This window comes from Terrapene carolina, unplaced genomic scaffold (genome assembly GCF_002925995.2).
Source record: "Terrapene carolina triunguis isolate 2854851 unplaced genomic scaffold, T_m_triunguis-2.0 Scaffold33715, whole genome shotgun sequence".
NCBI classification, from domain to species: Eukaryota; Metazoa; Chordata; order Testudines; family Emydidae; genus Terrapene; species Terrapene triunguis.
The window spans coordinates 1,733,770-1,747,452 of record NW_020698066.1 but is presented as its reverse complement, the minus strand read 5'-3'; the positions used below and the strand labels follow the sequence as shown (position 1 = coordinate 1,747,452).

The 13,683-nt window shown below is 38.6% G+C and overlaps 1 protein-coding gene across 5 annotated transcripts in view; it reads right to left on the bottom strand.

The window, feature by feature from the left end:
* The window catches only part of LOC112112032 (cAMP-regulated phosphoprotein 21), a 265,123-nt gene that overhangs the window by 81,632 nt on the left and 169,808 nt on the right, over positions 1–13,683 (bottom strand). For all 5 annotated transcript variants that reach the window (XM_026663466.2, XM_026663467.1, XM_026663465.2 and 2 more), the window contains 2 exons: positions 9,739–9,968; positions 1,449–1,679 (listed from right to left, as the gene is read on the bottom strand). In XM_026663466.2, the coding sequence (XP_026519251.1) occupies positions 1,449–1,679; positions 9,739–9,968 (461 nt within the window). The remainder of the gene's footprint in view (positions 1–1,448; positions 1,680–9,738; positions 9,969–13,683) is intronic.

Below are 13,683 nucleotides of genomic sequence, written 5' to 3'. Positions count from 1 at the left end.
TTCCTCCATTTATTGCAAGGAACACTTATTTAAAATCCTCTGACTCCCATCTCCAATACCAGACTCTCAGATCAAGACTGTAACACCTTAGCTTGAAAAAAAACAACACATGTATATTCAATAATAAGTTGTTAAATTAATCCCACTATATAAATATGAACTTAAAATATTCTTCTGCATTTACAAATGCTGAAGTAACTAGATGAGCCTCAAATGCAATTATCTTCTAAAGTGATTATGGGAAGCTTGGTTGAATATGGTTTTTCAAGCTGATGTTTTTATTAAACTCCTCATCTCTCAGTTTCTCATTATATTGACTATAAAGGTATTTCCAATGCTGATAAATAAGGTTTGTGTCTTGGCACAGAACTATTTTTATTTAGCATAAAGGGGAAGATAATAAACATTAAATGGTGGCCCTCACTACAAATAACATTCCTGAACTAAAAGCTCCATAATGCCAAGACCTTTGAAAACAGGCTTCAGCTCCCAGCTCTGGGTATAGTGGGAAATAGTTATGCATTGCTTGTTTTTTATTACCTCCTCAAACCAATATAACTCAGCTAAAGGAGACAGAATGTATGCAGACCCAGAGCCAGATAATATTTCAATCATTATCACTGAAATGGACCCAAATCACTGAACGACCCTGCAGTCCCCATCTACCAAGCCTTCTTTATAATGTTTGCAAAATACTGTGGGGAAATGAAAGCAAGAAGTTGAACTAAGGATGAGACCAACAACTCAAATCTGAACTCGAATGTTTTTGAGGTTAACAAATGTTTAGATGAACTTGTATGCCCATTACTTCATATTTCCTTTTGTGCCTCTGTACAGCTTAGTTCCAGTTAGAAGCAGAAGTGGAGATGCCACAATATGAAAGTGCATGTTTGCACACAACTTCCAGTTTAATTATACAGACCCAAGCTGACCAAATAGCTTGGGTAAGAATACAAACTCCTGGGTGCTAATCCAAACTGAGCCTCCAAAACGTTTGTGCTTCTCCTGTCATCAAGCTAAACCTCCAAGGTTTGCATATTGTAGGTCGGTCCTCTCCAAAGTGCTGATATTCTGAGTTCCTGATCCTGGGAGATGCTGAGTGCCCTCCACTGAAGCCCAATGGGAAGCCAATGGGAACTGAGAGTGTTCAACACCCTGCAAGATTGGGGCCTTATTTTATAGCAGAATCCAATGCAATAACATTAAAATGGTGCGCTTGGCTCCTATCAGCTATGCTGCAGCGTCTTTGCAAAGCCATCACATATTTTCTCACCGCTGTAAAAACATCCAAACAAATCTGATTTCCAAACCAAAGTAGATATTTCCCCACTAATAAAGCAGTGCTAGCAGCTGCTGCGTTTTCAGCTACTGGTAACATTCTATTTTTATACATGATGCTGTTGGCAATGGCTAAAAAGCAATGCAAGATGGAAGAATGTCAGACTGACCTGTGTGTGGATTGAGGAGGATACTGCCAGGTGGTATCCCTGCAGCTTCAAGTGGAAGTATGATATAGCTGGTGTTGCTTGGTGCTACCTGGCCATTCATCCCATTCTCTGTATAGGAAACATTGCCTGAAGGGCTGGCTGTCACTCCAGGGACAATGGATGCACTTTGGAGAGGCTGATGTGTTCGTGACAGTGATCCTGAGGAGCCAGCGCTGCTGGAAGACTCTGAACCTGAAAGAGATACAGAATCTCAGTTATGAAGGAAGCCAGGCCCTCCATTCAAGCTGTTACTTACATTGAATAAAACTTTTTAAAGATGGAAAGCATTTAGTACATAATCAGCCCTTTAACCCCTCAGACCATGATGGTTCCTTATGATAATACACTCTCCAGCAAGCTCAGTTTTAAGCAGGACTATTGTGATTCAACCCAACCTACAAAAAAACATTCCCTTCCCGCCCCCCCGAAAAGTCTCCCCTTCCATAAAAAAATATAATGAACCAGAACGCTATGCAATTTGCCTCACAGTCATGTTTAATCATTCATAAAAGGCACACACACTCTGCCCAAAAGGACAAAGTTTACAATTCCATAAGCAAAAACACAAGAACATAGCAATTGAATCCCCAGCCTACTAACTAGTTAGGTGTACCATTCTTCCATATTCACTGCAAGATACAGTTATAATTTTAGCAATTTATTTGCTTTTTCAGTACCTAAGCCTATTAAAAAGCTTCAAGCCAATACAAATATGGTAAAATACAGTCCAGTGATGCTCAGATGGCGACAGTGCAGATGTTTTAAAAATTTACATTATGAATTCAACTGTCCAGTCTTTTATGATTTTACTTAGACAATTTTCCAACATTTTGATACAACAAACATACACAACCTCCTTCACAAACAAATTTGGAGCTGCAAGTTTAACTCTAAAAGGGAAGGAAGGAAAGGACTCAGGATTATGTTCCATCAGTGTTTTCCTCCTATATAGCTTTTACATTTGGGATCAATCATGTGGGCTTAGTAATAGGTTCCATAGCTTCCCTGAATCATTTTTCAGTTTTGTTTTTGTCTGGATCCATTTCTTTTTTGGTAATTAGATGAGGCCAGATTTTCACTGAAATTGCAGCAGAGGTAGCAACAGCGTGTAATCTGTCAAATCTTCCTGCAGTAGCTTTTGTAAATATAGGGCATCTCTGTGGAGTCCCCTGTTGTGTAAAATCTGAGTTACGTTTTCATCAAGGTCATCTTCATGCTCACAGCAAGTTTCCACATGCGTAACTGAATGCAAACAAAGAAACAATCTTTCTGAAGATTCCAGTGACTACCATTGGACTGCAGGGGCATAAAACCCCCTCTTTTCAAATCAGTCAATCAATCAACCAACCAACTAACCAAGAGGCTAATGAAGGTTGCAGAAGAATTTCCACTATGTATTCTGAGATTGTGCCAGCTATTCCTTTTTCTTTCCCAACAAAGGTCTATATAGTTTGTTGAGGAACTATACATCAGAAATTTAGGATGTTTACTCCTGAGAAGTTGTTTCATTTTATCATTTTGCTTGTACAAATGGCACACATCTCCTTGGATGGGAGAATTCTTGGATGGCACATACAGCAACTTGAAGACAATATTCTGCTCATTTATGTTTTTTCAGATGTAGCATCAATAGCATTAAGCAGGAATGTATTTTTCTCAGAATAGAATATGTAGCAATTATCAGATCTTTCCCCATATATAGCCACCTTGTGTTAATTTCAGTGTTGATTCTTTCTTCTAGTTCTTGCTTTACTTTTTTCCTCTTTTTTTTCCACTTGCAGTATCTCATAATGGATCTGTAATGTGAAAACTGTTGGGAGGCCTCTATCAAAAACAAAGTGAATCAAGAGATTTCTTTATTATTACTAATAAACATTTAAGTGATGCCCACAGGCCCCAAGCAGGATTCTTTAAATTGCTAGTTTTGTGCTACATTGAAGGCAATATCGTTCACGTAAAAGAAGATTGCAAGTTTTTTTATGAAGTTTGGGTCTTTGTCTTTCAGATGTTTTTATGGCATAATCACAGATTGATCTTTACCATTTTGTGAGTGTAGAAGAAGAAGTAAGGAGTTCTCCTCTATTAAGCGGATCTTGAAGAACTGCTGGAACAGGCTTCAAACAAGCACTTAAGTTATTGTGACTGCTATATTTAAATTGGCTCACTTGCAGCATCATCAGTGATCTGCTCGTCTACCTCAGTAGTTTCATTCAGTGGCACAACTGATCTTGAAGAAAGAAACAAAATGTCTGAACCTTTGGAAAAGAGCATTAATCCATTCCAATATTTTTACTTAACAACTCTTGAGTATATTTACATAATACTCAATAAGACTTATCTGTTTTCATTATTTCTTCATTACAATGACTTATTTCCTACCATTTCATTCAACTCTAGCCATCCTGGGTCAGTTAAATTCAAACACTGATGTTTGGTAATAAATAAAAACTATTTCCCTTTTGCTGTATTGGTCAGTAGCTTTCACATTTACTACAGTTAGAATGAGAAACAACCATCTAATACATTGAACATTCTGAAGATTGGAAAAATAAGACTAACTAGTCAACCTTAGATGGAATCATGTTATCAGATGACCTGACCACCTTCCAGAAGTTTTGAGATTCTAGCAAACCAGACCTTACTGATCCACAAGTTCACCCCTCTCTTCAGTAACTAATGGCTAATGGATAGAATCAACAGCCATGTACCTCTTGCCAATCATCAATGACTCCACCTTTATGCAATTCCCCTTTATGCTTTTTGATAGTTCTAAAACATTAAGATTTCATAATAGGCATAACAAGAACCTAGATGTTCCCATCACTTCCTTATTAACCTACATTTGGATGAATTATGTTCTTATAAGTACCTCACAATGATATTGAAGTTCAAAAAGTGATGGTGATGGGGAAGAAACAGGTATTTTTTGGGGTGGGGTGGGGGGGAGAGTCTGGAGAGAAAACCTGGCAGCTTTCTCCACAAACCCGGTTTTAAATGACCCACACAAAACAAAGTTCCTCTCACTTTCCTTGAGAAACTATTTCACAGTCCATTTGATCTTACCATTTGAACTCCTCACCCACCTACCCCCGCCAATGTTCAACTTAAATTTTCTTTTGCTTGGTTTCATCTCTGTGTTCCTAATTTCACCTCTTGGACAAGCCTTATTAATTCTTCTACCTCCTTGTTGTTTACATACTTCAAAAGTATCTCTATAAACAGTGAAAAATACTCCCTTCCTTACCAGCTGGCCCATATAATTATCCACTCATTACTTGCCCTAAGGGGCCAATTTCTCAGCAGTGACACATTGTTCATCATTTTTGTAAGTACCATCCTCTTAGATGCAGTTTCACAGCACCAGAAAAATTTATTTGCTAGTTTTAAAAATTTGTTCCACCTAACCATCGTTCATTTTTATATCACTTTGGTATTTAAGTGCTGCTGTAAAAGTGATACCTGTCTGCAGCTTGCATTTCTGGAAAGAGGAATGATGCTTCAGCATGGTAGGCTTGCAGGTGCCCACACATATACACTCCCAAGTTTATTAGGGGAAACGTTTACCACATCACCTTGACTCGAGCAAATCATAAAGGAGCAGAAATCTGGTTCCAAAACCAGGCCGCTAAATCATAATTTACAGGATTCTTTATCAAAATGGTTAATGTTTTTAAATGCCTGCAGCATAGATTGTATTTGCCCTGCAGGACCTGTAAAGAGCACTCAACAACCTGGATTCGATTTTTGATCCCAGTTATAACAGTAGAAGTCTGGAGTAGCTCCAGTGAAGTTAATTGGCGCTGCAAATTTACTCAAATATAACTGTGATTGGAATGCAGCCAACTGTTTGTAAATGGGGGAGTGTTTATCCTGTACTAGTGTAAAATGGAAACTTTGCACCATAAAGAAGGACGCTAAAGATATATTTGGTTTACGTCTTCCTATTAATAGCCATTTCTTACTTAATTAATATGCTACATATATATAGATATAGATAGAATGCATGTACAGTTTTCTTTAATTATATGACAAATAAAAATTATTGTAAACAGTAAAGGAAAAGTATCAGAGGAGTAGCCGTGTCTGACGAAGTGGGTATTCACCCACGAAAGCTTATGCTCCAATACATCTGTTAGTCTTAAAGGTGTCACAGGAATCTCTGTTGCTTTTTAGTAAAGGAAAAGGTTGTCATCATACTAAGAGCCACATTTTGCCATCATGAGTGTGGATGGGAGCTGAATATCTATGATAGACAGATCCACATGCAAGGACATCTATTTCACCACAAATATGCATGCTCAGACAATCCTGAAAAGAAGACATTTATATTACAGAAGTCTAAACCAACTGAAGAGGTGGATGATGTCATAAATTGCAGGAATGCAGCATGAGTAATCTGTTGAATTATTAACTCCTCCTCCTGCCCCCACAGTATTGATTGATAGCTCTAATAATTTATCTCTCAATATACATTATGCTTCATAATATATAAGCAATAGGTAACATGGTATTTGGAACATACAAACTGCGCTTTTAAATTAAAATGGATTTTTTTAGCAAGTGTCACAGGAACAGTATGCAATAAACAGTAAAAAGGAAAGCCAGCCATGAAGTGGATTTAGAGCACCTTGTTTCATTCTGAGAGCAAAGCACCACCATTTCTCTGCTGCCTTTTTTTTTTTGCAATGGAGCACAGAGAAGGACATGTTCTATGTCCTATATAAGGTGGGACCAGATGTCTGAAGCAATACAGAAGAGACAGAGTAAAAGAAAGGCCAGAAGGGACCATCAGATCTTCTAGCTTGGCCTCCTATATATCACTAAATACCACTCAGCCAACCCCACCCCAAGCCAATAATTAGAAATTAGACCAATCACAACACTAAACGATTGTGTTGGCTGGTATTGTACTAATGCATATTTTCTCAAATTATCTCTGAGCATACACTGGATTTAATTAAAATCTTGATATTTTTCCAATTGAAGTTATTTGGTTGATAACATTGCTATGGCATCAAGATGACTGTCATGTGTTTGCAGTCTTGCTTAATGGTCACCAGTCCTTTGATCTTTTATCTTCTTTTAGTTGATGATGAACTGTGTGACCTATCATTGAATGCAAGCTGGCTTCTTGTATATTGTACATAAATGAAAATGTGCTAACTGCATTATTTGTCTGCGATCGCAATAGAAACACATAATAAAGCCTTGAATGTTTGCTGAACAACAGGATTTAGTTGTTACTCTTGGGGGAATTCTGTGCCACTGCGCAATGCAGAATTTCACAGAATTTCCTGTTTCCCCTGCAGAATTTCTGACCACCACTAGGGGCTGCTGGACTCTGCAGAGCCCATTTCGCAGTGAGCAGAGTACTCAGTCCTCATTCTCCTGGGGACTGGAGAGGGCCTGGGAGACCCAGCTCTGGCAAAGGGTGAGGAAGGGCAGGGACGCACCACACCATGTCCCCCGATGGGACAGTAAAGAAGTTGGGGGAAGTAAAGGCTCTGGTGGTGCTGGTGTCTGGGCCGGGGGCTGTCCTGTGGCTGGGCTCTGTGGGGAAAGGGGCTAGTGTCTGGGCTCTAGGGCCCCTCCAGCACCCCACAACTGGAACTGGGTTGTTGTAGGGGTTTCTTTAGCTCTCTACTCCAGGGAGAATCTTTTTTGCTGTTGTCTGTATTGTTGACATATTTGTTGACAGGTATTATTAAATAAATTACCAACACTGAAACTGGAGTGATTATATGTGTTATTTTGACAAATAAAATATGCAGAATTTTGCAGAATTTTAAAATATTGTGAGCAGAATTTTTTTTTTTTTTTTTTGGTGCAGAATTCCCCCAGGAGTAAGCTGTACTGCAACATTAGTAGTATTCCGTAAAATTAGATTACACAATACTGAAAATGCCATGGCGAATATCACTACGTCAAGTGGTAAAAATAAAGTTTTAACCAGCTAGTCAATAGGCCAATAGTGTATGGAGGCTCTGACAGTTGCATGAATCCACATAGTGTTGTCTGGGGGTAAAACAGCAATATACTAAGGTGAATTTTTTGGAATGGTCATTCTCAGCTGCCATATTGCCATAAAATAACACTTCAATGATAACATCTGAATCTTTTTTTCCCCATAGCCTTATTTCCCCTGACTGACGGCTTCACTTTATATCGTGGTTTTGAAAGTGAGAGTTTATTTTGACATCCAGTATTGCTCTTTTTTCCTCCTTTTTTATGTCGTTTCTTTTTCCTTTCCTATGGCTTGACAAGCTTTCAAATTGAAACACTTAGATAATTTTTTTTAAAAACCCAAAACCTCCAAAGCACTTACAATACCTAATCACTCTGCAAAGAACATGGTATTTTAATACTACTGAAGTGTTTTAAATGTGTTAGAAGAGCTGTCATTTGAAAGTGGGGGTTTAGTGAATATATAGTGCAGATATATTTAAAATTATTAGAGCTCTTCAGGGATTTTGCTTTTGTAAGTGCATCGTTTGAGATGATTGATTTCACCACTATAAAGGCTATTTAAACTATTAAATCTTTTGCAGTTAGCATGGGTCCAAATCCACCAAAGTGGATTTCCCTGACTCTGTTCAAGTGCTTTGTGTCTCTGCAGTGTACTGCTGCAGAGAAATGCAGAACTGTACTACAGATTACACTGAGCTGCTGTGCCTCTCCATTAACTTATGCATATTGGGCTCAATTCTAAAAAGATGCAAAAATCTACTGAAGTCCTTGGATCTATGACAATTCACACCAGCTGAGGATCAGGCTCACAATATATTGTGTGCAGCACTGTACAATGCATTTATCATTCATACAGGTGAGTATTTTCAAAGTCATTTAAGCACTACTTAGGCCATGTAGCTCCCACAGATGCTAACTACATATGTATGACTATATAGGGTCAGATACTATCTAGATATGTATGACTCTATGCATAGATACTACTGAGGTATGTATGACTATATTGGACCAGATTCGGAGGTCTTTATACAGGTTATATTCAAGTGGGATTTTACCTAGCAATAAGGACAGAGAAAAACTGAACAAGGATCTCAGGATCTGGCCCATAGAAAGCACAACCTTCACCTGCCACAGTTTTAAAAGACACCTGAAACCAGGGGCTTATAAAAATGTATTTCAGGTTCCCAGCCAGCTTTGTGACCAGCAAGTTTTAAAGGGGCTGCATTCAAACTAGTGTTGCTCCTTTAAAACTGGCAGATATGGAGACATGGCCAAAACTCTTCACTGCACTTTGATCATGGACATGTTAAATGCAGACTCCTTCCACCAGTCAGCTGGGCTTCCTGGTAGATCTCCACTGTGCTCCTGGACACAGCACCTGAAGTGCAGCAAAGAATATAGTACAACCTCAGGGGAGAGAAGTGATATTTGGCTAACCGAGGTTTGATGAATTGGGGTTAATTAACTAAGGTCTGTAAAACACTTTGAAGCTGAAAAGCGCTATGTATTGATTGTCACTGGGGTTGTACTGTTTTTATCAAATGACCCAAACTGAGGAAGGAATCTGATGGGCTGATTATTTATATTACACATTTATACATAAATATAAAACATATAAAAGAGCTAAATGGCACGGTTTGGAGTTACGTAGACAATGCACCGTGACTCACCCTTAAGTTAATATAACTGTGAAAGGTAAACACAAAAGCAGGAGAAAATTTTTCTCAAATTGTCATTTCATTGGAGCTACAATATAAAATGAAAAGCCTTCAGAATCCAAAATTCGTATTAGCTTCCATTACATCATGTGATCCAACATGAACGAGGCAGACTGGCTGCAGAGGCTCCACTCTGAGAAGCAGATGGCCACTTCAGAGGTCTGCGTTTCAGAAAAAGGGCTTTGGATTTTTGAGTGTGGCCAAGTTTTACAACATTCAATTCTCTGTGCAATACAAAAAAGAAAAAAAAAAAAAAAAGTGTTTTTTTTTGCCAGAAAGGACTATCATCTTCTAATCCACAGCATCTGCATACAGTATGCAAGAATAAACACAAGTATTGTGCCATGAAGAAAAATGAATACACAAATCAGGATTTGTTATTCATGTTTAAAAATTAAACACTGTAGACCCAGCTACAATATACAGGCATGCACACATACGCAGTACTTGCAGTAAGTACATACTCCACTTGTAATTCTTAATACAGAATGGCTGCAGACAAACACAATCATCCTCATTTCTCATGGCAGACACAAGCATTATGAACCCAATACAGTAGTAGCTACCTGTTTTAGACAGTTTGCCGGTACTCCTGTTACTTGATGAGCTATCTCCTCTTGTCAGAACAGTTATTCCACCAAAACTTGCTGTCTTTGTTATGGCTGGCTTTAAATTGCGATTGGAGCTGTCTGAATCTGTGCTGCTCCATGGCCTCTGGTGGTCTGTCCATTTCATTTCGTTCTCTGTACTGCTTTGCCGGCTGCCAGATGCCTTCCCTGTACTATCTCTGTTACCCCTAGAGCACCATCAGAAAAACAAAGATGCATAAAAATGACAAACATATTGGCAAAATTCTGCTCTTGGTCACAATGGTGTAACATCGGAGTAAATCCACTGAAGTCAATGGGGTGATTCTGAATTTACGAATCTAACGGAAGATGGAACCTGGCCCAACATATTCAACATATAAACACTGCCATGCCATGTATATATATGCTTCTGGTGAAGTTATATATAACAACTTCACCAGAAGCATATACATCAGAAGAATTACACATGCATCTGGCAAATGTTTTACATAAAAAGTGCTAGCCTTCATTGACTCGGAATTACAGGGAAAAAATGGAGATCATATTTAGAGATTCAGCAGTTGAATAAATAATTACCTTCCCCTTACATTACCACATCGTGAACACACAACAAAAAATATATAATGTAAAATGAAAAACTGAAAAGCAAAATTACAAAAGCTGCAATAGAAACATTTAAACAATACAATCTTTTGGATTCAAACTCTGGGCAAAACTATCTTTTCAGTTCTGCAATATTCTGCTCTCTCTACATGTATAGAATTCCCATTAAAAGCAACAGGATTTCCATACTCCTGTATGGACTTTAGGAATCCATCATATTGCTCTGAGTACCTGTAGGGAAAAAAATTACAAACTGTAAACCCATTTTTTAAAAGCCCTGCCTGATGCTGTAAGATGCTGAATATCCTCAGCTCATAATTTCATTGGAACAAAGGGCATGTGTCATGTTGCAGGCAATACTTGGCATCTTACAGGATCGGGACTTTATTGTCTGAAAAATGACAGTTCTCAAGATAACCTCTCCTTAAAAACAAAACAACCTATGAGAGAAAACACAAATCTGTCCAAAACTGAGACAACTATATTGGACCATCACGGCTCCCATCGCTTCTGTGACACTGGTGACAATACCTCCATTTTCCCTGTCACTCGGACAAGACCAGACATAAGCATGATGGTGTTTTCTCAGAGCCAAGACATAAGATGTGACTCTAAGATTGGAAAGGCTTCTGAAGTCAATGGGCAAGGATCCACTGGTGATGGGGTGCATATCAGCAATAACTACACTGCTTCACGGGATACCTCACAGATTATAGGTGACTTCAGGGATGATAATGGAGAAGAATGTTCAATTGATCTTCCTGGAGATTCTTTGCATCCCACAAAGGAAAGAAGACAAAAGATCCTGTAACTGAAACTGCTGGCTAGGTAAATGGTGTAAATCAGAAAGTTCTGGTTTTGTGTTACATTGGTCTACCTTCTATGGGGAGAGAAGGCTGTACAGGATGGCCTCCACCTCAGCAGAAGACGAACCTTTATATGCATAAATTCAATTCAGATTGTATTACTGAAATCTGGTGGGAAGATCTGCATGAGGAATGTTAAAATCACTGGCTATCACCTATTTAAGAAGGATCATGTGGGCAAAAAGGGCATGAGAATGGCACTCTGTCAAAATGGCATTATTTATTTCCAAGTTACTGACAACTCAGAAACAAATGATCTTGTATACTTACAGATCAACATTCTAACAGATAAAGAGCACTAGCTGGTGTCTGCTACACTCCATCAAATCACACTAGAGAACAGTGTGCACCTATCTATAATATGTACAAAAAAAAAAAAGCTACACGATCATGTGGGACTTCAATTTGAGTGACATATGCTAGAGGCCTTAGACTGCCAGTACTAAAATATCCTTGGAATTTCGAAATTGTATAGATGACAATTTCCTAACTTAGAAAGTGTTGCATCCTAAATGAGGGCATTCTATATCAGACATCATCTTGACAGATAAAGAGGAACTGATCACAAAACTAAAAATTAGTGGTAGTTTAGGTACAAGTGATCATGACTTGATCACATTTATAACATGCAAATATAGAATATAGTCCAAACCCATAACATATTACACTTGGTGCTTTAAAACGGTTAATTTCATAAACCTGAAAACAATTATGAACCAGATCAGTTGGGAGACAGAATTTAAACAGAAAAATCTGACTGATAATTGGGAACTGTTCAGAAACGTTTTACTAGATGCACAAAAAGCCATAATTGAGAAAGAAGGCTTCGCTGGTTAAAAACCAATCTGCCATAGAGGGAGAGTGAAAGCAGCTAGAACATAACATATATAACACATAGAATACAGGGAACTTGATAGCAATGAATATAAATCAAAAGCTAGGAATTGTAGAAAACTGACAAGGGAAGCAAAAGGACATAAACAGAACTGTATGGCCAGCAGAGTTAAGGACACTAAGAAGTAGTTTTATTAAGCATATTAGAAACAAAAGGAATCCCAACAATGATATTTGTCCATTACTAGATGGAATGGTAGAAGTGTCAATAATAATACAGAAAAGGTAGATATGTTCAATAAATATTCATGTTCTGTATTTGGGAAAAAGCAAGATGATGTGATCATATCACGTGATGATGATGCAATACTTTCCATTCCAACAGTAAATAAGGAAGATATTACACAGCAGCTACTAATGCTAGACATTTTAAACTTGCATCTGGATAACTTACATCCAAGAGTTTTGAAGACCTGGCTCAAGTGTTCTTTAGAGCATTAATGTTGATTTTCAATAAGTTTTGGAATATTGCACAAGTTTCCAAAGACTAGAAGAAAGCTAATGTTGTGCCAATATTTAAAAAGAGTAAATGGGATCACCTAGTTTATTATAGGCCTGTCAGTCTGACAGTGATCCCTGGAAAAATAATGAAACTGCTGATATGGGACATGATTAATAAAGAATTAAAGGAGGGTCATATAATTAATGCTAATCAACATTGTGTGGGCGGGGGGGGGGGGCGTTGCAGTACTGCCACCCTTACTTCTGTGCTGCTGCTGGCGGCCACCCTGCCTTCACAGCTGAGCAGCTGGAGAGAGGCGGCTGCTGGCCGGGAGCCCAGCTCTGAAGGCAGAGCCACCGCCAACAGCAGCACAGAAATAAGAATGGCATGGTATGGTATTGCCACCCTTACTTCTGCACTGGGCCCTCAGTCAGCAGCTGCCACTCTCTGAAGGGTGGCAATACCGCAACCCCCCTAAAATAACCTTTTGACTCCCCTGCAACTCCCATTTGGGCAGGATCCCCAATTTGAGAAATGCCAGTCTCCCCCATTAAATCTGTATAGTATAGGGTAAAAGCACACAAAAGATCAGATTTCACAGGGGAAGACCAGATTTCACGGTCCATGATGCGTTTTTCATGGTCGTGAATTTGGTAGGGCCTTCGTCATAATGGATAATCAGCTGTACATGATCTCTCGGTGCGACACTGTGGTCAAAAAGGCCAATGCCATTCTTGGACGTATAAACAGGGCAATATTGAGCAGAAGTAGGGAAGTTATATTACCTCTGGTATACACTGGTGCAAGTGCTACTGGAATACTCTGTCCAGTTTTGGTATCCACAATTCAAGAAGGAGGTTGATAAACTGAAGAGAGTTCAAAGAAGAGCCACAAGAATAATTAAAGGATTGAAAAACATGCTAGAAATAGACTCAAGGAGCTGAATCTGTTTAGCTTAACAAAGAGAAGATTAAGGAGTGACTTGATCACTTTCTATAAATACCTACATGAGGAGAAGAAGTTTAGTAATAGAGGGCTCTTAATTTATCAGAGAAATGTATAACAAGATCCAGTTGCTGGAGGTTGAAGCTTGACGTATTTAGACTAGAAATAAGG